General features: G+C 33.4%; 1 protein-coding gene across 1 annotated transcript; it reads right to left on the bottom strand.

Annotated features, from left to right (window-relative positions):
- Window positions 1-227: 227 nt before the first annotated feature.
- LOC132759582 (uridine phosphorylase 1-like) lies at window positions 228-24,372 on the bottom strand. Its single transcript, XM_060751395.1, has 5 exons — window positions 23,912-24,372; window positions 22,380-22,493; window positions 4,159-4,209; window positions 1,392-1,524; window positions 228-422 (listed from the first exon to the last, which is right to left on the bottom strand). Exons 2-5 carry the CDS (start codon window positions 22,460-22,462, stop codon window positions 243-245), a joined length of 447 nt encoding a protein of 148 aa, XP_060607378.1. The 5' UTR covers window positions 22,463-22,493; window positions 23,912-24,372; the 3' UTR covers window positions 228-242.
- Window positions 24,373-26,300: the final 1,928 nt, after the last annotated feature.

Raw genomic sequence — 26,300 nt, 5'->3', positions numbered from 1 at the left:
TAATGACCTATTCATTTGAGTATATTCCTTTCTCTTTCGTTTAACAATTTCATTTCAAAATGATTTGTGCTTTAAGTTAAATGACCGATTTCTCGTCTAAAACAGGAAATGAATCATTTACTATCACCATTGTAAACAAAAATCAGCAAATTATTCCTAAAGCGTTTATTTACAAAGACCTATTCAAACTATTTGTTTAGTCCAAGATAAAACTTTCAAGGTAAGATTTTCACAAGACTTAATCACGTGAAAATCACGTGACTTACGCTAACAGATAGTACAGGCCCGGCCTTGTATACGGCATAGCGATCCGTGTTTCCTGCGTAATTCTTCGGCGGTCCGTTATCTTCTAGACCAAGCTCTTTTGAAATAAAACTGGCGAATTTTTCCATACGAGATGATTGACCCCCAAAACATACGAACTGAAAAAGACGTTATAAAATAGGTATTAAATATAGGCAGTTTATCAGTAATATTCTATAATATGGAAAATAACCACCTTGTAAGTTCACAGACTGTTTCAATTCATACTATTTTCAATAAATAGACTGTCACTGATTTTATCAATTTAAGCAATGACTCAATTTAGCGTGATAATACGATCCAAAATGCTTTTTTTCAGGCGGTTTACGGGTCAAGATATATCCTTCAATTTGTACTGAACAGTTTAATAGCCTATTTGTTCAACATCTATATCCAAACCAGAGAGAGGAAACGAAAATTTGACTTGATAAGATATTTCAATAAACGTCACTTAATTTGCTTTTCGAAAGAAGCATCTATTTTTCAGATACTCTTGTTGTTCATGGCTTAAAGTAGTACACAGTAGTTCAATATAGGGTATACTGGATACTAAAGCGACCATTAAAGGACGGTCATGTTGAAAAAAACAGCGAATGGGTGTTAAAGACTATTATAGAATAATTTGCATTTATCAAATATTTAGAATCACTACATGTACATGCACGTCAATTAGTTAAGTCTTTTATCTCGGGAAAATACGATTACAAAAACCTAGAATATATGGGACACACATCTTAGTTTGTGACTTTTAATTTATTAGGAGTTCGCTTTGTAAATGAATCAGTACAAAGTAAACATGGTTGTAGTCTTAGTAAAAAAGTTAAGGATAAGAATCAGCTAAATCTAAGAGCGACTTCGATCACGGACTTTAGTCTGGTTATGAAAGATGAATTGTGCATGTCTGGAATCGGATGTACTTCCGTTTACGTGTTGTATGGCGCCATTTTTGAACCAGAAGAATGGCCGCGGTAACCGAACGTAACTTTAGTCAAACCAAACTGGAAGAAAGTTCGGCGAACGTTTAGTTTTACTAGGGATACCACGGTAGGTGATCGAAGTCGCCCTATTCTCTTGGCATGGTCTAATACCTTGACATCGCCGAACAGTTGCCTGAGATCATGTTGAACGTTGCTAAGGGCAATATGATACAGATGATCCTCTGTTAGTCGTTTGAGATTCTCGTTGTTCAGTCTTACCTCTCTGTTACCCGTGATGAGCTTACTGTAAAAGATACAATTTGTAAAATATGTAAACAGATACATGAAAACGAATAACACTATACAGACATAGGTCGAAAAGCTTTACATTTCTGTTTCCTGTTTTATTCAAGCTGAAATTATTAAGTTATTCAGCGTTTTTTAGCTGTAACAAGGGGAAAACGCCCGGGTCCCCCTTAAGCAATACATGTATATAGGAAACGATTGTGGTACAAGAGGCTACCTAGGTACGTATATCCAAGGACTATACCAGTATAGTCTAACCAGACTCTTGCTATTGATGGCTGATTATTTTAATTTTATTACTTCAATTTAAAACAGAATGTATACATAGATAAAAAATTAGTAGAAAACGAATACTTGATTCAAGCGATTTGTATCCAACATAATTATGTATAGTCCAATTAATTAAAGACATCCTGTGTAACGAAATGGCAATAGATTAAAACAAAGTTTAATATGGGCCAAACCGGCGCGAACACCAAATAAATTCAGCATTTATAATTTCATAGTTTAAATTAAGGCACATATATTATGTCTCAGAAATGAATACATGTTTCCTTCTTTATAAAGGTCAAACATTAGTTTTATAACGTTAAAATAAGGGTTTAAGAGCATGTTAGATGGTTATCAATTGAAAGAAATAGCGCTGATTGTGAAATTATTTGTCGTGAAAGTGGCAAATTGTAAACAAAGTAATATATTTTGACTTTCAAACAAATAACTGAATCACTGTAAATGTTCCATCTGCCAAAAGCCAACATAGGCAGATAAATGGTCAATCAGTAACCTTTTAGAACTTAAAACAGGACATCAAACAAACAAAGCATTTAATAACAAAATTCATGCATTTCTGGGGCATGATGGTCCAAAATGTTAAACCAATTTACAACCAAGTCTTCATGTAAAGGATGTTAAACTACTTGACTACTCTATAAATAAAAGTACTTCCCCTAGTTTTGTGTACAGCGTATCACACAATATGTTTTGATTTATAATCAGACATACAACCTTGACCTGGTTACGTACTATCAATAAAGACCGTAAATGGTTCAGGGTATTCTTGTACTGATTTGGTAAACTCACAGACGCTCGGGGATCAGATCATGCCCCGCCCCAACCCCAACGTGAGCAAGCATCTATGGGTAAACTTTGTTCCTTTCCGCCTGTAAGCGAAGCGATGATATTAAGCGAAGAAATGATGTTTGAATGTTAAATGGACCAATGGACTTTTTCAACTAACTCCGAAACATACGTTAGTGTTGTGAATGTCTACGTAAAAATTAATTATCGCAACTTCTCGGCCCTTTCCGTCAATCTTCGGAATAATAGCCGAGTTGTTCCGATGCTAATTACATTTCTTTGGAGTACATAACGTTTCCTAACGATAGGCGCATTTACTTTTCACATTTTCAAAATGATGTGGATGCCCTAGCAAACATAATATAACACGTTTAAAAATCTTATTCAGTCTTTTGAGCTCGCTATAGACAGCTGTCTGAGAACAAAATAATAATCAATAGGTTTTTAATTAATGACGGAAATAATTTAAAAATAAAATGAATTCATATGTAACCGTAATTAAAATCTCAGTTTAATTTCGTATTCAATTTTCAGCAAAACTTGATGACTATGCCGTTTTCCGAGGTCAAGACTTTATATTATGTTTCTTGTTTTGTGTTAAAGAGGTCAGTAGTGTTTTATTTTCAGGGAAAGTAAGCAATATTCGAGTCACGTCCGTGGTCCGTGACGATGCATATTGTGTCCAGAATAACTTGTACTCTTCACCTTACTCTTGTTGGTATATTTATCGTAAAGACCAGGCTAAGTTATATGTAATTGACATGTATATTTTGAAATGTTTTATTTGTAACAAAAATAGACCTGATTTCTTTATCAATGTTTTGCACTATCAACGCCGAATGAGGGATTAGCTATAAATATTGTCTAACCGGAAATAGCTATCTTTACAATAATACCCTTGCCTTACTCGATCACTCATTGCAAAAGATGGGATAGTCTCTTACAGTGTGTATTTTGTTATGTTCAGTTAAGTAATGTCGTGTAAAATCTCCCTTATTATAAAGTTGATCTTGAATAATGATGGATAAATATATACAATGTCGATACATAAATGTGAAATCAATGAATAATTTTGTTTTAGAGTCCGTAAAATAAAATGTGCGCCTCCTCGATCATAGTGACAACTATTAATCAAACGTTTTTGTAAGATTGTGTTCGACTATGATTAAATGCAATAAATATTAATGTATTTTTTAACCGTGCAAGATTAAAACAAGCGAACGGTAGGGACTTTTTAAAATAAGCGAATGGGAGCCAGAAAATCATTGTTTGTTTACAGGTGCTATAAGAAATTGTGACTTGTTTTCGTTGAAGTAGTAAATTGAACCTTCGATTTCAATATTAAAAGGAATAACATGCAAATTTAACAAGCGCGTTCTATTCGTTTGCTTAAGTAAGTGTCTGCGAAAAACTCTTGAAACCCTTTTTTTATCGAGTCATGCACAGCTTGCAACTTATGTATCAGTAGAAAAGTAAATATAGATACATGCTTAATATCATTATTTTCTTTAAACGAAAGTCAAAATAGAAAATTTAAAACAAAAATTTAACTTACGCATCTGGATTCTGTTCCTTTAACGCATCCATACGTGAATATAGACACTCACTAAATAAATAAACAAACAAATTTAACCCACTTTCAACAGATACTATTTTTACAAAAAAAGTAAATAAAGGATATTCTAATACATATAAAAATATACTAATATTGTTTTGTTATTAATTTGAATATATGAAATATAACTATAATGAGGTCTAAAGGACTTTAAAGCAAGAGTATTTCGTCGTGCGTGTACCGCCTCTTATCTATGAATGAGTGTTGAGAGCGAAAGCTTACTTATGTTGTTATGCCTGCGTTCATTTTGATCCTTTTCCAAATTTGAGACAGAATTTGGACATTTGTGTTTACAAACGCGCTCGAGATTGGCCTATAAATCCAGATAAGGACTCTCAAAGATAACACATTTTATCGACCGCCAGAGGGCGCTAGACAGTTCGAAAGGGATATAGACGAAATTGCCAATAGTCGGTTATCAGTACAGTTATTCAAATTTGATAACATTGCGTCACGTATAAACAAACGAACAAAGACATATCAGTGACTTTAAAGTAAGGAGAACTTTCGCGCTTATGTTGTACATGTATGTTATTAACAAACAATGAAAAACTAAATTAAGGAAATGAAAAAAATAATGAAATAAAATAATAAAAATAAACAGATAAATAATGGAAATTTATCAAAGAGATTTTACAGCGGCTTGCATACAAAAGTGCATATATAAATAACCTATTATTTAAGAAATACTTGTTCTACTTATATCCTAAAATTAGATTAATTTTTTATGTACTTTTATCATTTAATAAGCATTCGTGTGTTTTAGCCTTTGAATTTTGGTGACACGCGCACTTTTTTCAATTCTTATTGTTGTTTTTTTTCAAGAATGCGGCTCATGGGAACTAAATGCCATAGGGACCCGTGTACAAGCTTAATTGTAATATATACTTACTTTAATAGATATTCCTACAATTAACAAATTGAATCAAGCTATTAAACTTATAATATATTCAGAACCGACTGCCATGCATCATAGAAAAAAGATTGTAGTTATTTAAATTTGTAGACTCTCGACCCATAATCAATAGAATTTCTGAAAATATTTAACTGTTTTTTAATTTTTTGAAAATAGAAGCGACCTTGGAATTGATTATTGTTTACAATATACATTTTCCGGTGTTATCTAAATAATTAAATGGCTATATATATGTGTGATTTAAGTATCTTTGGCGTTGGACCGGGATCGGGATCAGAGGGTCGACTCAGTATCATCAAATAAAAACTCTGGTGGCGAAAATTACCGAACTAACAAAATTAGGAAAAGATGTGTATCATATTATTGACCGAAAAGCTTAATGGAAATGAAAGAACAATTAACAATCACACGAGTAATGCAATTCTAATTAAGTCTGAAATAAGAAATACGTTTGTGCAACATCAGCTATTTTGATTTGCTATATCCACCAGTGCCAGTATATCAAATCAGGTCATGTTTTCAATCTTATCAGGTTCTTTGGCAACTATTTTTCTTTCATTTTTTTACTATTATTTTTAAACCTCTTAACGGAATAACAAGCAGTTGCGGAGTGTCTTACCTATTTATAGAAACTTGCGGCGTAAGGATACAACACGTGGCTGGAGTCGAGCTTTATCTCATATGCACACAAATGCTCATGTGCACTTTATATAATTTTGATAAGATCTGTGCTTAATTCAGGACTAATGTTTAGCAAATGTGACGACAAAGAATGATTACATAATGTTGACCTCATGCAGCGTTTGCAGTTTGGTTTGCAGTGGTTTTTTATTTATCCTTAAAAAAGAAAATGACCCAGTGAACCGAGAATATTTTTATTCAACTAAAACACAGGACTTATTAAAACAAAATATCAGTGTAATTTACGTTCATGGTTAAACTTTCAAAAGACTGTTTAAAGGGACACCACTGAAGTTTGACACGACGGGACTTGAAATATTCAAAAAAATGGATGCTCCATTGAATGCATGTCGAGACCAAAAACTTGTGTGCAAAATTTAAGATCGTTTGCTTGAACCGTTTTTCCAAAATAACTATTCTTATATTAAGCAAAATGTCCCAACATTGAAAAGCGTTGCAATGCTTTCTCACTCATATCGGGCTAAAAATAGCACAATTATACGATTTTCAAATTAGTTAGAATATATTTCTTAATAATCTTTTGCACATCTTTCCGTTTTAAGTGCCCCACCTGATCTATTTAATAAATTCAAATTGTGTGTTTTAGGCTTTTGGACCTAAGTTGAGTTCCTTTAACACCCGTATGTATGGACGCGATTGAAGGACTTTAAGGGCTCGTTCAAAAATTGTAAATCTTATTCTGTAAGTTTAAACATTTATTCATGATACCTATTACATGTATGTGAAATAGCTGTAGCATTATTCATAGAAAGCAAAAATGTGTAACATCACTTCATTATAATGAAGACATTTTACAAGTTAAATAACCAGGTATGAAGAAATTTCACTTTTTCCCTAAAAAAGGAAGTTTGTGATACGATAAATTCGTTATTTACAGGTTATATGACCACATATAAATGGTTGTTCGCAATACAACCTCCTCCTAAAGGCTCGAGTCATATGTACAAACAACCATTTATAAAAAAAGAAATGAAAAAAAAAAAGATAAAACAAAAACATTTATATAGGACCATATTACCTGTCAAAAATCTTTGTAACTTATACATGTATTATAAACAGTTGATACAAGGTTATATAACCCTAGTCACTATATAGTATAAATTTCTTCATAAATTGACAGCAGCTTTATTTATGAATCTATATAAACGTCACGATTATCTAATGAAAATCGACGTTACAAACATGCGGTATTAAAACTTGACACACTATGAGAAATGAATATGATTTTAATAATAATAAAAAATTTTGTTGACTTGATATTTAAAACTCACTATAAAACTAATTATTAACTTCTAATAATAACAGCTCCTACCACGGTCAAAAAAAACGAAGCATTCCATAAAAGACGACGCCGCTCACCGGCGTCGCCAACAAATTACTTTAATGTCTCATAAAAACCAAGACGGGCCTCAATAATACCAGAAAATCTAAATCTGTCACTTACACTTTTTTGTTATAAGCAAGTTTTGCACAGTAACTGCATGCAAATATTTCACAGTTAAATTGTCCTTTTTATATGACGTAAAAATGTCTAAAAATATAACCGATTTTAATATCTTAAAATACATGTACACTTCCAAAAAGAAAAGAAAATTCAAAATCAATGTCGGTTATGTGACCGATCATAAGATGATAAATTATTAAAATAAAACAGACAATAATACACGCACAGACATAATATCATGCTTATGCTACATTTTCGCAGAATAAACTAACGACCTACCTTAGACCGGAATGTATATCCTTGATTTAATAGTACTTTAATAATCTAAAATCACGAGAAAATCGTGAAGAACGTGCAATGGGTTCTTAACATCCTGAATGTAAACAGTAAAAGTACATACATGTAATTGTAACAGTTTTCAATTGTTGAATGGTAGGAAATTAGATAAATAGTCATTTCCTATGTACGTATATGGACTATTTTAAGTGTTCACAGGAAAAAATATTGAAATACGAAAGTGATTGTAACTAGATATCGGTCAAAATTAGAAAAAGACAAAGGTTTTCCATTTATATTAAATGTACATATTTTTACTTTCACTTTTAATTAACGAGTATGTTAATTGTTAATTGAAAATGTAGTTTTAATTTGACGCACATGCACATTTCCAGACATGTCGTTTTATTGGGAATACAACACTAAATTTTCATCAATGGATAGAATCACAATTGTATTTATTATTATCCCCCGCCGATGGAATCGGGAGGGGGATATAGTTTTGGCGTTGTCCGTCCGTCCTTCCGTCCGTCTGTCCGTCCGTCCGTCCATCCGTCCGTCCGAATTTCGTTTCCGGAGTAGTTCTCTGCAACTAATGGCTGGAATTCAACGAAACTTTATGGGAATGTTGATCAACATGTGAAGTTGTGCACCTAGGTATTTTCGTCTGGATATTTTTAGTATTTTTAGAGTTATTGCCCTTGACTTAGTAAACGTCCGAATTTCGTTTCCGGAGTAGTTCTCTGCAACTAATGGCTGGAATTCAACGAAACTTTATGGGAATGTTGATCAGCATGTGAAGTTGTGCACCTAGGTATTTTTGTCTGTATATTTTTAGTATTTTTAGAGTTATTGCCCTTGACTTAGTAAAACGTCCGAATTTCGTTTCCGGAGTAGTTCTCTGCAACTAATGGCTGGAATTCAAAGAAACTTTATGGGAATGTTGATCAGCATGTGAAGTTGTGCACCTGGGTATTTTCTGTTGGACATTTTTAGTATTTTTAGAGTTATTGCCCTTGACTTAGTAAAATTTTGCAATTTTCAACTTGTGTTGCATGTAACTCAAAAAGTATTTGACCTAGAGTCATGATACTTTACAGGAATGTTGATCAGCATGTGTAGTTGTGCACCTGGGTATTTTCGTCCGGATATTTTTACTATTTTTAGAGTTATTGCCCTTGACTTAGTAAAATTTTGCAATTTTTCAACTTGTGTCGCATGTAACTCAAAAAGTATTTGACCTAAAGTCATGATACTTTACAGGAATGTTGATCAGCATGTGTAGTTGTGCACCTGGGTATTTTCGTCTGGATTTATTTAGTATTTTTAGAGTTATTGCCCTTGACTTAGAAAATGTTTGCAATTTTCAACATCTTATGGTGGTCCCCTGCAAAAGTTGATCAAATGGTTCCGGTCTGTTGCATAAGTAGGTCACAGGGCCAGAAAAGGAGTTTCAAAAATGCAAAATAAAAAAATCTTGTCTGAAAGTACAAGGCCTAGAGCTTTGATATTTGGTATATGATATAACCTATAGCCCTGGGGTCAAAATTGGCCCCACTCCAGGGGGTCATAGATTTACCTTATATGTATATAGTGAAAACTTCTTCTTGTTTGAAGGTACAAGGCTTCAAGTTCAAAGAATATTACAGTTAATGCCATGATTAATATATTAATAAAGCCTTATGTCTTCAGTTGTTGTGTTAATAATAACCAGTACTCGGCGGGGGATATAAATTCAACGAATTTGCTTGTTGTAATAAGTTTTGTGTCAGATGGTTACTGCGATTGGCCAATAATTATTTTCATGGCGATTTTAGACAATATTTTATTGCTGGCAACTTACTCAAACCGAATACATTTTTGGCATTGATAGGTTCAGAAATAAATCAGAAATTAATCAGTGAATTTAAATAATTTACAAACATTGATAGAGATGTTTCAATGTATAACCCTAGAATACACCTTTAATTCTGGGAAAATGGAATTCGAACACTTCTTGGAATAAGCATTGTCTTCAATTTTTATGATTATTTCTTTTAAACTAGGTTACTTTCTTATATATTTAACACGTGTTCTGAATAATTGAATGTGGCATTAAAGGAAACATGTTATAAATTACGGTATGCCGAGTACGGGTTATTTTCCGAAAATTTGATGAAGCCCACCATAAATTTTCTTGAAAATGGGATTGATTTTATCGGATACATATATATTAGCAAGGTATACGACTTTCTACTGAAGAAATTGTTACGTATTGGTGTTACTTATAAATACACATCTATCGTATATATGGTGAGATGGCTTGGTTGCCTCCAGTTTTGAGACCTGGAAACAAATTGCCTCATTGTGGGTTCGGAATGGTGAGTCTCGTGTTAACAAATGGACTGCAGTTTGGGCATGGCAAAAATGTAGTTTCTCGTGTAAAAATGGTTTTATACTCTTGAGTAGAGAAAGTTTGTAGCTTGAAACCTTGAAATATTTACAAATATATGTACACCTAGGCCTTAGAAATATGTTGTGGAGAAAAAAATGTGATGAATGAAGTTATAAGCGAATGGAAATTGCTGTCGACTGGGCAAACAAGTGTGTCAGACCAGAGTGGAAATAAACTAAGGGCTCTTTTTTTGGGGGGGGGTGTAAGGGGGGTTGGGGAGGGGTTGGACGGAGGTTCGATCATGGTCTTGGGAGGCATTTCGCATGGTTATCGTATACGTCTCTTCATGATCGTTGGGAATTTGAATGTCCAATGGTACATTCTTGAGAGTCACTTCATCCCAATGTTTCGAAATAGTGCCAATGTCACTCTATTCCAAAAGGATAATGACAGAAGCTGAACAACAAGAGATACTGTGAATTTCCTAAAGGCAGATGATTCATTGATTATGGGCCTGTGAAAAGTCCATATAATTTGGGAATGTTCCTAATGGCGTGAATAGTATGCTGAGGGTAATACTTCTGGTTACATGTGTACTGTGCAATGATTAACAAATATATCTAGTAGTGTGCAAAGGCGTGTATAGTATGCAGTAGGTAATATACATAGTGGCGTGTGTAGTATTCAGTAGGTAATACACCTTACGGCGTGTGTAGTATTCAGTAGGTAATATACCTAGTGGCGTGTGTAGTAGGTAATACATCTAGTGGCGTGTGTAGTATTCAGTAGGTTATATACCTAGTGGCGTGTGTAGTAGGTAATACACCTATTGGCGTGTGTAGTGGCGTGTGTAGTAGGTTATACACCTATTGGCGTGTGTAGTATTCAGTAGGTAATACACCTAGTGGCGTGTGTAGTATTCAGTAGGTAATATACCTAGTGGCGTGTGTAGTAGGTAATACATCTAGTGGCGTGTGTAGTATTCAGTAGGTTATACACCTAGTGGCGTGTGTAGTAGTAATACTCCTATTGGCGTGTGTAGTATTCAGTAGGTAATACACCTACATTTTGTAGTGGCGTGTGTAGTATTCAGTAGGTTATATACCTAGTGGCGTGTGTAGTATTCAGTAGGTAATATACATATTGGCGTCTGTAGCATTCAGTAGGTAATATACCTATTGGCGTGTGTAGTATTCAGTAGGTTATATACCTAGTGGCGTGTATAGTATTTAGTAGGTAATATACCTAGTAGTGTGTGTAGTATGCAGATGGTAATATACCTAATGCCTAATGGCATAATAGCATGTGTAGCAAGTAGTGGGTAATATACCTAGTAGCATGATTAGTATGCAGTGGGTAATATACCTAGTGCTGTGTGTTTAGTTTGTAGTGGGTAATATACCTAGTGGCATGTGTAGTATGAAGTAGGTAATATACCTAGTAGTGTGTGTAGTTTGTAGTTGTTAATATACCTAGTGACGTGTGTAGTATGCTGTAGGTAATATACCTAGTGGTGTGTGTGTAGTTTGTAGTGGGTAATATACCTAGTTGTATGTGTAGTATGAAGTAGGTAATATACCTAGTAGTGTGTGTAGTTTGTAGTTGTTAATATACCTAGTGACGTGTGTAGCATGCTGTAGGTAATATACCTAGTGGTGTGTGTGTAGTTTGTAGTGGGTAATATACCTAGTGGTGTGTGCAGTATGTAATATAACTAGTGGTGTGTGCAGTAGGTAATATACCTAGTAGTGAGTGTAGTTTGTAATATACCTAGTGACTTGTGTAGTATTCAGCGTGTGTAGTATGCAGTAGGTAATATACCTAGTGGCATAATGGCTCGTGTAGTATGCAGTAGGTAATATACCTAGTAGCATAATGGCATGTGTAGCAAGTAGTGGGTATTATACCTAGTGACATGATTAGTATGCAGTGGGTATAATACATAAAGGTGTGAGTAGTTTGTAGTGGGTTATATTCCTAGTAACATGATTAGTATGCAGTGGGTATTTTACCTAGTGGTGTGAGTAGTTTGTAGTGGTTTATATACCTAGTGACATGCGTAATTGGTACTGTATATTATGCCGTGGGTAATAAACCTAGTGACATGTGTAGTTTACCGTGGGTAATAAACCTAGTGGTATGTGTAGCATGTAGTGTGTAATATACCTAGTGGCATGATTAGTATGCAGTGGGTAGTATGTGTACATGTCAAAGTTTATTTCTGACCGTGCGACCACATACACGCATCAGGGACATAGAAAGGAAAGTGACCGTGCGACCACATACACGCATCAGGGACATAGAAAGGAAAGTGACCGTGCGACCACTAACACGCATCACAGGTAACCCCTTTTCAGCAAAAAAAGGGGTCAAAGTTGTCCACACTATAACCCCTTCGCTGAAGGAGTATATAGGAAGACAATGTCAACCTGTTCATTCCACTCACGCGGAAGACCTTTGTTGACAATTTTGTACATTTTTAAAAGGCTTTATACACCAGTTATTTATGACAAAGCAGTAGGATAGGCTACCTTTTTGTTTTAAAATTAGAACATGTTTATATTTTATTCCTATTCAAATACAGTCTTTCTTTGAATTTTCTGGTTTTATTTATCTTCTTTTATTTAGTTAGAGGATTTTTTTTATAGATTTGACAAAAATCAAAACGTTCTTAAAACGTATTCGTATTGTGTCACATATTAACAAAAGGTAACGCAAAAAATTTGCCCGAGGCATTTTCAACCGTTCTTAGCTGATATCACTCTGATGAAACACTAGACTTCGTGCAACCATTAGATAAACTGTATTTGAAAATCATTAAGGTGGATTCCTTTAAACTTAAAGAAAATAAATATATAAAAACTGCACATTGAGGTCGGCACCGGCGTCGGCGTCACACTTTGGTTAAGTTTTTGTATACAAGTTGATATCTCCAAAACTAATGAGAATGGGGGTGATTTTGAGGGCATAATAGGAGGTCACTGTCCCTTACAAAGATTTTGACAAAAATATGGCCCTTTTTGAACTTAGAAAGTTCTTCATTATCAAGAATCTTGTTTAATTTTTAAGTGGAGCACGCAGTTCTACCGACAGTTTTAATCTTTCTTTATTTCTAATTTAGATTTAATTTCAACACTTTAATTTTCAACGATGAAGATCGTACCCTTATGATTTGTCTATAACAATAAAAGGAAATCATAATAAAAACAATAATGACATTTTTGAAGGAACTTAAATAAATAGGCTAAAAATTGACAAGGAGTGTTGGAGAAGGACCGTGGGTTGAGGAGGAGAAGAGGGTGTGGATTGTTTGTAACAAATTTTGAAAAATAGGGAAAGTAGCATATTAATCATTGAAGACAAATAAGCAGATTGGTCAAAACAAGAGTGACCACAATCTACATGAAACAATTCACAATACATACATCTATAGAATATTAGTTGATTTCCTAGAGAGAAGCTTGGTCGTGCGTGAAAGTGATATTTATATTACTAGAGCACATAGATTAGGCAGTAGAGTCCAAGGGAAAAATTTTAGCAAAAGACCTATCATAGCTAACTTTCGTGATTATGGAAACGTGGAGCTGATTATGAGTAGGGTCAGTAAATTGAAATATGCTCAGACAGGAATTTCAATAGATAATGACTTTCCGAAAGAAATTCAGGAAGCAAGGTCAAGGCTTTGGCCCAAATTTAAACATTATAGAGCTTCAAACCCGAGGTCCAAAGTTGTCATCGTTTATCCGGCAAAACTGATAATGGACGGTCACTTAATTCATGATGAATTACCGGATTGGAACCACTACCTGAGAAGAGATCGATTACAGGATATAGAATATATTTGCGCTCAAAATGGTCACAGTAACCAACATCAGACGTCTGAACCCATTCGACAAAGTAAAGTCAGCACTGACAAGCCGGTTCAGGATAATTCGACACACACTCCTATACATATGCAGCATTCCAATCCGCAATTTGAAAACGTCACGCCACAGAATATGGCAGAGGCTCCAGTACCAAAATCACATGTGCACAAAGACACAAATCAATTTGTATAGCAAGATACTGAGTTGAGGCACTATGAATCACATCAGCAGCCTCACACATTAAATAACACAGAAATAATTATACGGTGTAAATACAGAACACAAATCGTATACGAACACAAATACTGGGGACCGTGCGAGTTCGAGCTTTACATTATCTCAAGAAAACAGCAATGGACATTTTGTCTCAGCTCCAACACATACCAGCGAATCATGCCTCATTAATACTTTTTCAAATGAGAATGACACATCCATTAGTACATCCCTGTCTGATACAGCAAATTTAATATCGAGTGCAATTGTTGTTAATAATGAAACTCAATATTTAAATAAAATACTTACCGCTGTTTTACCACAAGATAATTCAGTTCCAACTGACAAACACCAAAAGACAAATAATCCAAGCAATTTGAGTAACGATACACAATTTTGTAAACACTTCCTTGAATTCAGTGCACAAAAATGGCTCGACACATACAGAAAAACATGCGTTGATCAGTGTCAGCAAGTCCATATAGAGGAGTATCTAATAATAGAAGTTAAAACCCACCAATGCTAATAATAGACAGGTGGAAAACCCATTGTCAGTTGAGCAAGGTCATGTGTCTAAAAATTTATAGGATGAACTGGAGGAGGTGCGCTTTGCGCTGTGTACTTTTAAACGTGCAAGGTCTAGTTACAAAAAGAATAAATAAATTAAAATCAGAGTTATTAATAAATATCTTTAAAGAAAATGACATTATTATGTTTACAGAAACTTGGACAAATGAATTTTCAGATATTTGAAGGGTTTGAGCATTACGTTTTAAACAGAACTCTGACTAAGAGTACATGTAAACGCAATTCCGGGGGTGAGATCATTTATGTAAAAGACTATCTTGTATCTGAAAACACGTTGTTATTTACAAGTCGATCAAGATGATATTATATGGATCAAAATTTCTGCTGAAAAACTCTGTATTGAAAAAGATCTTTTGGTCGGGTTATGTTACGTTTTGCCCGACGACAGCAGCCGACAATCGGTAGTTGAAAACTGTATTTTTGATCGATTATTAGATTCCGTAGTAGATTCTTATATGGAGAAAATAACTGTGAAAATGATTGCTATTTGGCCTTATTTGGTGATTTTAACTCGCGAACATCTACCCTTCCCGACTACGTGTCACGTGACATATGCGATCACATGACTATGCTACCAGAAGATTATATAGTGGATACAGAAATGCCGCGGTCGTCTCAAGATCAAGGTCATGTTAATAATAATGTACGGCTATTATTAGATTTTTGCCGACAGACTGGTTTAAGAATTTTAAATGGTCGAATAGATGAAGATTTAAATTTAGGCAAATATACATTTGTTAATCATCGGGGTTGCAGTTTGATAGATTATGTATTATGCAGGAAAGAAATGTTTACGTTAATTGACAGTTTCAAAGTTGATGATCCAAATATTTTATCGGATCACTGTATTTTATCATGTTGCTTTAAATTTAATAGAATTTGTACATTACAGAATGTTAAAATACACAATCAAGTACAAAATTTTGTTGAATCAAAATACATATGGAAAAATAGTTTGAAAATGGAATTTATTGATAGTTTGAGTGATAATGACACCGTAGGGAACGTGTTACAGTATCGCGTTTTTCGGTTACAGTATAGAATTTTCAAGATGGATGATTATTTATGGAAAGAGATGTAGGTGATTTTTATTCAGGTCCATACTACTAGTAGTTTAGTTTCTAAAAGATGTTTTTGTGCTTTGCTTGTAAGGAACAGAATCCGGTATCTAGTCATATATTTCTTCAGACCCTGCACCGCAGATTTATCTCTATATTGTCTCATAAATGTGCAGATTTGAAGGTTTAAAAATTTGAACCGAGAGACCAACGCATTTATTCCCCATTCCGACATTATTTAAGCATGCCTAGATAAAGTAAATCTACAAAACGTTAGTCCTTTGTGTTTAGAAACGTTTATAAAAGTAAATGACCAGTTGAACCTATTTTACTGTTGGTTAAATGCGTTTGAAAAATAAACAATGTTACAGTATAGAGCGAGGTTAATTTTGAAGGGTTACAGCATAGACCTAGCGACTTTGATTCAATTTTGTTACAGTTTATACCCAGATTTCGGTTACAGTTTAGATACTTGCCAAATTTCAAACAAGGTTCGTGTATCCATTATTTTTATCAAATAACTCATACCTTTCTATTTAATACATTCTTGAAAGGTTGTATTACTTTTTTTCTTCAGCAGAAAAGTTATAGTTTGCTATTTTTCTTACTTTAAGTTTCAGATTGAGACTTTTTGCAGAATATGTAATGTCCTAATTAAGGACTGTTTTCACGACAACAACAGTAACTGTTATCGAATTGCCTTGAGAGAAGTAAGATTATTGCTTGATTTCATTACACATTATAATAATGCCTATTAGTAATAAAATAGAGAAAAAAGAATCCTTAACAGAAGTCCAACACGGAAAACATGAAAATGTTGCAGGATCAGTTTGATTAAACCTGTTCATGGACGATAGTGGTAACTGCAAGCTACCGTCCACGTCTCCTAGCACCGGCTTCAGCAGAATTCACATTAAACATGAACTGGTACACTTTTTTAACATCTGTGGATGTGTCCATATGGCGGTTATCATGGAACCTTCAATGTGTCACGTTATTGCGATTCTATGAAAAGCGGCATATTACCCCCATGTTAAAAATTTCGTGTGCCCTAAACGAGAATACAATGAGTGAAACTAAATAAAATGAAATTTTGAGAGGGGATCGGAGGTTTTGAAGCTTGCATACCATAGATAAGCTGTCAAAGACACAATTAACAAGCAGGCAATACCCTAAGAATGATTAAACAGTATTTAAGTGAGCAATATTTCAACCTTAAATTTTATTTTAAGTTGGAATTTCCATCTACCATAATGTATTTTGTAAGTATTTAAAAGGGTTTGTTACGTTTGGTTTTCTTGGATTTTAAGTTTCAACGACACTGAGGTCATGTGAAAACATTCCTCTTTAGTGTATAGAAAGACCCCAGATACCCTTTGTGAAACATTTTAGACACGAGCGGGCACCTGACTACAACCACCGACCTTCCGTAAATTAGCTTGATAGATTCCTCACATACAAAGAATCCAAAGTCTGTCATGATTGAATTTCAACTACAGCAGTAAGTGAAAGATAATTTGAAGTCGACGGCCTTATCCCGACTCTGCCACTTTTATGTTTCTCCATCAGGCTCACTAGAGAAGATATTGTAATTGTCTGACCTTAATTTATACCCTATAACTTTCAATATTATTTCAATATTATTTTCTTTTTCAGAAACATGAAAACTGCTATACAGAATGTCTGAAATAAGAAAAAAAAACGACTTTTAATTTAATATTGACAAAACAATCGTAACTTCAACAAAAAAACATAAAAATGATTCCAAATGACGCCATGATCATGATTTGATTTGAATGCTTTTGGTTCGAGACGAGAAGGGTCTTTAAACATTGCCTTTTTTCAAAATCTATGTTTTGGGTTTTCGTATCCCCGATTGCAACCGAAACCATTTGAACAACTAATTGGTAGAAAGTCATGTAAATTTCATCACATTTAGTCAAGTAGTTACAGAGCCGATGAGATTGAACACACATGTGTACGACATACAGACGAATAGCCATAGGACCAATAAGCTCACAGAGATTTAAAAGTCTATGTAACATTCATACATTTTACCTAGTATATATAGAAAATATCGAAGTCTAAACTGTAACCGAAATCTGAGTATAAACTGTAACAAAATCGGATAAAATCGCTAGGTCTATGCTGTAACCCTGCACAAATCACCTCGGTCTATACTGTAACATGGTTTATTTTTTCAAACGCATTTAACGAACAGGAAAATAGGTTCAACTTGTCATTTACTTTTATAAACGTTTCCTAACATAAAGGACTAACGTTTTGCAGATTTACTTTTTCTAGGCATGCATAAATAATGTCGTAATTGGAGAAAAATGCGTTGGTCTCTCGATTCAAATTTTCAAACTGTCAAATCTGCATATTTATGAGACAATATAGCGATAAATGTGCGGTGCAGAGTCTGAAGAAATATATGACTAGATACCGGATGCTGTTCCTTACAAGCAAAGCACAAAAACATCTTTTAGAAACTAAACTACTTGTAGTATGGACCGGAATAAAAATCACCTACCTGTCCTCCCAACCAATAATCCTCCATCTTGAAAATTATATACTGTAACCGAAAAACGCGATACTGTAACACGTTCCCTACGGTGAATGAAGTATCACAAAGTATTGATTTGTTGTCAAATGAAATTTTAAATTGTTGTACGTATGATAGTATTGATAATTGTCTTACTAATTTTGAAAATATATTAGATAAAGTAGCATCACCTATTCTAAAAAAGAAATTAAAACCACAATCAGACGAGATTGTTTATAATTGTGAGAATGATAGTCCATGGTTTAATGAAGAGTGTTATGAAAAGAGAAATAAATTTTTACATTCTCTTAATGAATATATATTATTTCATTCGGATGAGAATAGAGAAAATATGGTAACTGCTAGAAAAGAATATAAATCATGTTTGAGAAAGAACAGATACAATTATGATAAGGAGAAAACATGTAAGCTTTTAGATAACAGATTTAAAAATGCACGTCTGTTATTGGTCTATGTTGAAAGAGTCTGCAGGTATAAAAAGATCAAATATACAATTATCGTCTTTTGAGAATTATTTTAAAGCTGTTAATAATCCAAATGATGTATTTTTTAATCCTGACGAAGATATTTTATATTTTAATGAAAGATATTGTGATAATGAGTTTAAAATTATGTTCGAAGAATTAAATGCCATCATTTCAATAGATGAAATTTATTTAGGAATAAAACAACTTAAAAATAATAGATCGGGTGGTCCGGATCTTATTTTAAACGATTTTTTTTATTGCTGGTAAAGAAATGAAATACTTGCTCCTGTGTTATCTATTTTATTCAATAAAATTTTTGAATTAGGATATTTTCCAGAAAAATGGTCTCAAGGTTATGTTATTCATTTGCATAAAAAGGGCAGTATTAATAATGTAGATAATTATAGAGGTGTTACATTACTTAGTTGTTTGGGTAAACTCTTTACTCGTATTTTAAATAACAGACTAAAATGTTGGGCGGAAAAATATAATGTGTATGTCGAAGCCCAAGCTGGATTTCGTTCTAATATGAGTACTACTGATAATCTTTTTGTTTTGAGTGGGTTAATAAATCATGTATTAAATCAAGGTAAAAAACTGTATACATTGTTTGTAGATTTTAGCAAAGCTTTTGATTATGTTACAAGAGATAACTTATGGTATAAAATGATTAAATTAGGAATCAGGGGTAGAATTTTAGATATTATTATGTCTATGTATAAGTCTGTTAAGTCAAGAGCTAAATATTTAAATGAGTTAAGTGATGAATTCACATGTACATTAGGCGTTAGACAGGGATAATGTTTATCTCCTTTTTTATTTTCATTATTTATGAATGATATAGAAGACATTTTCTGCAAAATGGAGAAAATGGTATTGATGTTAATATGTTTAAGATATTTTTATTGTTATATGCTGATGACATTGTTATATTTGCAAATTCAGCTGAAGAATTACAAAAGTGTATGAATCTACTAAATGATTATTGTAAAACTTGGAAGATGAAAGTTAATGTTTCAAAAACTAAAGTAATGATTTTCAAAAAGGGCGGTAATTTACCAAGAAATTTAGAGTTCTGATGAGCAAGTAGAAATTGTAAATAAATTTTCGTATTTAGGTATAGTGTTTACATTTGGTGGATCACTTTCAACAGCACAAGATACATTAGCAGGTCAAGCACAAAAAGCGATATTTAGATTAAATAGATATTTGTATAAATTCACTTTTATATCTCCTAAACATAAATTGGATTTATTTGACAAACTTGTTACCCCTATTTTAAATTACTGCAGCGAAGTTTGTGGTTTTACTAATAATGTGGCAATTGAAAGAATTCACCTTCAGTTTTGTAAAAGAATCTTAGCGGTAAAGAAAACAACACAAAATGATTTTGTATACGGGGAATTAGGTAATGATTTTGTATACGGGGAATTAGGTAGAACAAGCTTAAAATGTACACATTTTTTAAATATTATCAAATTTTGGATAAAAATTATTCATTCACATGAAAACAAATATGTTCATAGAGTTATCATATGTTAAAGAATGATTATGAGAATTTTCCAAATAGAGTAAACTGGTGTTCATCAATAAAAGAATTACTATGTACTTTTGGGTTCTTTGATGCTTGGCTACAGCAAAGTGTTGGCAAACTTGTTTTTTTTTATATTTTGTAAAAAAAAGAATAAATGATCAATTTTGAAAAATTGTTATTGTAGAATTAATGAATCGAGCAGAGCTTTATTATAGAGAAACATAGCTTGTTTTTCAATTTCAGCCCTATCTAGAATATTTCAATGTTAACAAATTTTGTCAATCAATGACCAGATTAAGAGTATCATCTCATAGATTAAACATAGAAGCAGGAAAATCAGAACCCAGTTAATGAAAGAAAATGTAGTGTTTGTAATTCCCTGGAAGATGAGTATCATTTTATCATGGAATGTCCCTTATTTATCAATCTAAGAAAACAATATATTAATAAAAAGTTCTGGAAACGCCCAAATATGATAAAGTTTATTGAATTGTTAAAATCTGAAGACAAAAAAGTTGTACAAAAATTAGGGTTATTTATTCACAAGGCTTTCATACTCAGAAATGAATATTTTTTCAGTAACTAATAAAGAAAATGAATTTAATATACACATGGTAGAATATAATTAATGTTTGTAAAAATTATTCATGTAAGATTATTTACCTTTGTCTTATAACCTTTGTTTTCGCATTTTTCTAAAGGTTAGAAGATGTTTATTGGTAAAATTATTTTTTAACCTGTATTATGAAAGGATATATATCATTACCTTGCATTTCATTTTCGTGTAAGGTAGGATAGAAAAAATAATGATGTATATATATTACAGAGCAATATGTTAAGATGTAAAATGATTTATACGTGCAGTCATTATATGTATATAATTACATTTCTTTTATATTGAATTAAATACAAGTTAATATATGTTACCTCCTCCCATATAGATTCTTTTTGGGAATGTATGGGTGTCACATTGCTTTTTGTTAAGTTCATGCACTGTTCGTTGTATGTAGATATTTGTGCTATGTTTATCCTCATGAGCTTTTTAGCCTAATGGAATGTTGAATAAAACTTTGAAACTTTGAAACATCTACAGAAACACAGAATAACACCGCATTGGGACAATCAGCTCGGGAGTTAAAACCGCTTAAAATAGTGCATCGATCATGTTCCTGTAACACGTGACAGAGTAAATAAAATAAATCCTCGCCATGCGAAATTCTAAGGATTGTATTTTTTTCAGTAGTTGCAAATAAATAAAGGACATAAATGATCATATAAATACTTATAAAAAGAAAATCTAATGGTCATACTAAAAGTACCAAATGCCTTAAAGAAAGGCAGAGAAACATGAAAATCACCTCCCAATAGTCGACGAAGCAAGACAGAAGCCGAAAATTAAGAACAGAACAAAATATTTATTTCTTTATTTTTTCGGACTTGAGCATAACTCCTCGTCCATAAAATAATGATTTTAATACATTACATTATCAAAAATCAAAGTGAATATCTTACGAACAAAATTAAGACAATTCTGTCCCAATGCTTAAAACGAATGTCACTTATGGAGTCTTTCTCTTGGTCCGAAGCTTTACCATTTGCAGTTCCAGAGGAGTTGTTTTGTTGTTGTTGTTGATTTTAATTAGATTTCATTTAGATTTCATTTGAATGAACTGTGGCGATCGACAGCCAACGATTTTAAAAGCTCATGCGGTCACTACCAGCCCGCGTAGCTCAATCGATGAAAGCTTGTGACTAGAAATCTAGACATTGTGGGTTCGATTCTGGCGAACTAACTAAACAAAACAGTCTTTCGGATGAGACTTTATGATATGAGATGCATCTTTCTGTATCTGTATCTTGCACTATCCTTAAATTCTAAAATGACTTAAATTAGTAATTTGGAGGACTCGTCCATGTTAAGTTTAAATAAATTCAAATACTATAGTACACACACGCGTGATAGTTGTGCCAAATTTCCTTAAAATACATTAAGGATCGGGATCGTTTCATGGTCTCAATTTAGGGCCAATTTTAAAATGCTAAATTTAAATGAGCAATGTAGTAACTTTATTAAATACATATTAAAAACCAATAACAATTCCTTTTATTACCTCAACCAATTTTAATGGGCCAATAAATATTGTATATAATACATACCTTTTTATTGCATTGGCCAATCGCTGAAGACAAATAACCCTTCGTTGTAATTTCTTGCCAATAAGTTTTCTGAAGAATTCCATTGCAAGCGGATACAGAATTTATCTTCTGGTACTATAAAAGAATTGTCTTAATACATTTGTATAAAAGAATAAAAAACATGAAATCATGAACTTGGAAATATCAAAATTAAAAGTGCATGATAGTTAAAATGAAAAAAAATCGAAGTTTGCAATTCTTGAAAGAGTGAATGAAATAACGAGAATGAGCGAGCTTTTGTTTTGTTTGGTTTTACGTCGCACCAACACAGTTAATGTCACATGGCGCCGAAACAGGAAAGACGATTTGGCTAACCTTGGGTGTTACAAACACCTACTGGAGCTAAGAGATGCATATACTCCAATAATTTGAACCCATTTCTTCGCCTCTTACGATCAAGCAGGGTTAAACGGTGGCTGCAATTCTGATGCCTTGATTAACCAGTAAGAGCAACCCCTCAGTCACAAGGAGAAAATGGGCAAGCTTTTACAATGTGAATATGATAATTATACATATTATCAACATAAATACATTAATCTCTTAAAATGTGGAGTAATCCTGGCTCGACATTCAGCACAACATTTAGATTGACATTCGGGTTTTTGTTTGTTTCTTTTCTTTTTTTTCCACCGAGCTGGGACGTGAAGCCGGCTCACCATTCAGCACAACATTCAGCGTTACATTCGATTTTTTCCTTGTTTGTTGCTAATGTTGTTTTGTTTTGTTGTTGTTGGTTTTTTTGTTTTGTCCCTTTTAATGTCGAGCTGTGATTTGTTTTCCTGTTTTTAATGAGCTTGAATATGAACTGACTTGACATCCGGCACTTCAAACAGTATTTTTTATTATCATTATTTAGTTTCGATGTGTTATTCCTAATTGACTCAATGTACTATAAAGTTGTCATAAAATGAACGCAAGGTGGAGATGTGAGTTTGGCAAGGTATTCAACACAGTAGTTTGATAAAACACTCTTCTATACATTTTGAATCGCGCCGTGACTTACAATTAACATCCGGTAGGGTTTCTTATTGCTTAATTGTGTTACAGCTTTAAAAAAATAGTTCAGAAAATGTATCTTTATACACAAATATTTGATATTGTGTTTAATCAGGCGAGTGGTTAAGGTCGTTGACTTCAAACCACTTACCCCTCACCGCTGTGGGTTCGAATCCCGACAGGGACTTTGGATTCTTTCACGTGAGGAAGCTAACCATCTAGCTTACGGAACGTCGGTGGTTCTACTCAAATAATGCACGGAAGGGCACTTGATGTCTTCCTCTACCATTCAAGCTGGAACATCGCCATAATTATGACCTATACTGTGTCGGTGTGACGTAAAACCCAGTCAAACAAAAAAACAAACAGACAAACATGTCCATGTCCTAAAATAAGTACCATCGTGAACTTGACAAAGAAATTATAGATGTTTATGCTTTACTTCAGGTTTAATACACTTAAAGATCCTATGTAGTGTAAATAAGGATGTAACTTACAGTTAAATGCCGCCCGAATAGCTCAATAAGTATAATATGTTGGGCTGTGAATCGGGTGACCCGGGTTCGGTTCCCGGACCGTGCAGGTCACTTTCGTTGTTAATGATCATGAAATCCTTTATTCTGTCATTCAAACTGTTCCTCTGCTCTAGCATGTACAGAATTTTTAAGTTCCTTGCGAAAGTGAAAGTAAGGAAACTGCTTGACAACCTGCCAAGGAATGATGTGGTGGCTGAAATGGGCTCAGGTAAATTCAATGTGGCTTAATCATAAATGCCGTGGTCCTTAGTCACCACCGAATTTAAAGTTAACAGAAATTATATACACGTACATCACTTTCCTTCCAACGCAATTTTTAAATATCCAAGAATTTGTAACATATACACAACAATTTATTACATAAATTATAAATAAGTTTAAAAAATACATACATGTATAATTTATAAGTAAAGATATGGCGAAGACTTTTTCAGAAAATACATTTCTAATTTCCTTCCTTTATCAACAAATTAGACTGTTACATGTATTTGTTTAAACTTATGATATTGGTAATTCTTCACAAATAAGGTTATATCATATATATATAAACAATAAAATGTAAGGTACAGGGAATTTTACAAATATCTATTCTTTATCATGATCAATGTGGTATTACGTCACAGACATTTTGACACAATAGATTTTATCAATCAATCAATCAACGCTGGCGTTTAAAATGAGGTACATAATGGCCATCAGTCACGTATTCATAACAGACTTTGTTCAGTGCATGCGTTCTTAGAGTAATGTAAATTTACCTCTTTATTTCGTGTATAAATGAAGCATCAGTTTCATGTTAATCTACATTAAATTGAGTATATAAATCAATCAGCAGGCGCTTTCTTAGTTTAATGTTAATCCACATTTAATTGAGTTATATACGAAATGACTAAATTAACTAAGAAATGTTAAGATTTACGCATGTAAATAAGAAAAATAGAAATAAAAACAAACAAAAAATCCTTACTCGTGGCTACGAGAGAATATGGCAGACTTGATTTGTATGATGGTGTTTAGTTAACTAACTCGTAGTGACGAGATAATCTCACGATTTGTATTTGTGAATTATCTCTTGGGTACGAATAAATTATCGTGATTTTTGTTTAATTTCGTGGTGGCCACGAAAACCACTATGTCTCCTCTGTGCTTCCGTACATAGATCAAGGAAATTTATTGGCTTTTCTTCCAACTGTGCATACCTAAGTATTACAAATCAATTGTTGTATGTAAAATGCATTTGTTTGGGTTATTTACTTAAATAAAATTTAAGCATGTTATCTCAAAACTTCAAAATGTTTAAACGGTCTTTTTTCACTACTGAAGTATATGTATATATAAGATCGAGGGTATTGAATTTCAAAATGCGATTTATTTACGTAATGTTACATTTTTTTGTGCATTGGTGGTGGTAACACCACAGGGTAGTGATATGCGTCTAGTACGGCTTGGATCGAACGTCTCTAGATCTTTGTTGTCGCTGGCTAACCTACTTGTAGGTGAAAGGGAGAGTCGAGTGCGTAAATCTTTTCCTGCCAGTACATAGCCTCTACACTACCAAGACTCCTTCAATACCTCCTAGTGGAAATGCACGGTAACTGAGGCCTAGTGTCTCAGGCTAAATTGAAGGAGATCTCGGAGCAGAAAGGGCCACAGAGATGCAGTGTGTAGGCCCACCGGCGTGTGGATATGCCCTAGCACTCATCATCCTTACCCCAACTATGGGTCAAATAGCCCACTGCCTTGTGGGTGACTTGGGAAAGTCAAAGGCTATGGAAGAAAATCCAAACAGAAAATCTGGGGAGATGGACCTCATCGTAGTGGGAACTACAGTCATCTACGGGAAGGACAACCCTGAAAGAAAATCCGGCCCAACAGTGTGGAGGTTAGGCGTGGTGTTAACTGCTCCACCCTGTAAAAACAACTTTAGTTACGGAAACTGCAAACCAGACACAAACCCACTATCAGGATAGTGATTCAGCCTTATGTGCCAGTTGGCATGAAGAGGATAGGTAGGTAGGTACATTTTTAAAATTGTATCAATAATATCAAATCATGCAAATATCAGTTTTATTTCTTATATGAGTAAACACACAGAGAACAGTTACGGCATTTCTGTTTAAAACATGTAAACAAGTGAATGCTGTGATTTATTGAGTTAGTTTGTTTTCTTTCATCTTAACGTGGCAATATGCTCATTTTTTTCTGTCATATTGACTTGAATCGGTACTATTTTTCCAAAATATTGGCTGTTATAATGGCGAATGAATGAAAAAATGTGTATGATAATTATAAAAACTGCCTAAATAAAAAAAAAAGACTGCCCCACTCTTTTTAAAAAGTATAAATTTAT

Source organism: Ruditapes philippinarum, unplaced genomic scaffold (genome assembly GCF_026571515.1).
Source record: "Ruditapes philippinarum isolate M1 unplaced genomic scaffold, ASM2657151v2 ctg5290_1_1_1_1, whole genome shotgun sequence".
NCBI classification, from domain to species: domain Eukaryota; kingdom Metazoa; phylum Mollusca; class Bivalvia; order Venerida; family Veneridae; genus Ruditapes; species Ruditapes philippinarum.
The sequence above is the reverse complement of the archived record's forward strand: the minus strand, read 5'-3'. Positions and strand labels throughout refer to the sequence as shown.

Excerpts from the sequence above, each read along its gene's own strand:
- LOC132759582 (XM_060751395.1), bottom strand. The coding sequence starts at position 22,462 with ATGGAATTCTTCAGAAAACTTATTGGCAAGAAATTACAACGAAGGGTT. Across the intron at positions 4,210-22,379 it reads TTGGCCAATGCAATAAAAAG|TGAGTGTCTATATTCACGTA; the intron begins GTATGTATTATA and ends TTATTTATTTAG. Across the intron at positions 423-1,391 it reads AACTGTTCGGCGATGTCAAG|TTCGTATGTTTTGGGGGTCA; the intron begins GTATTAGACCAT and ends CGTCTTTTTCAG.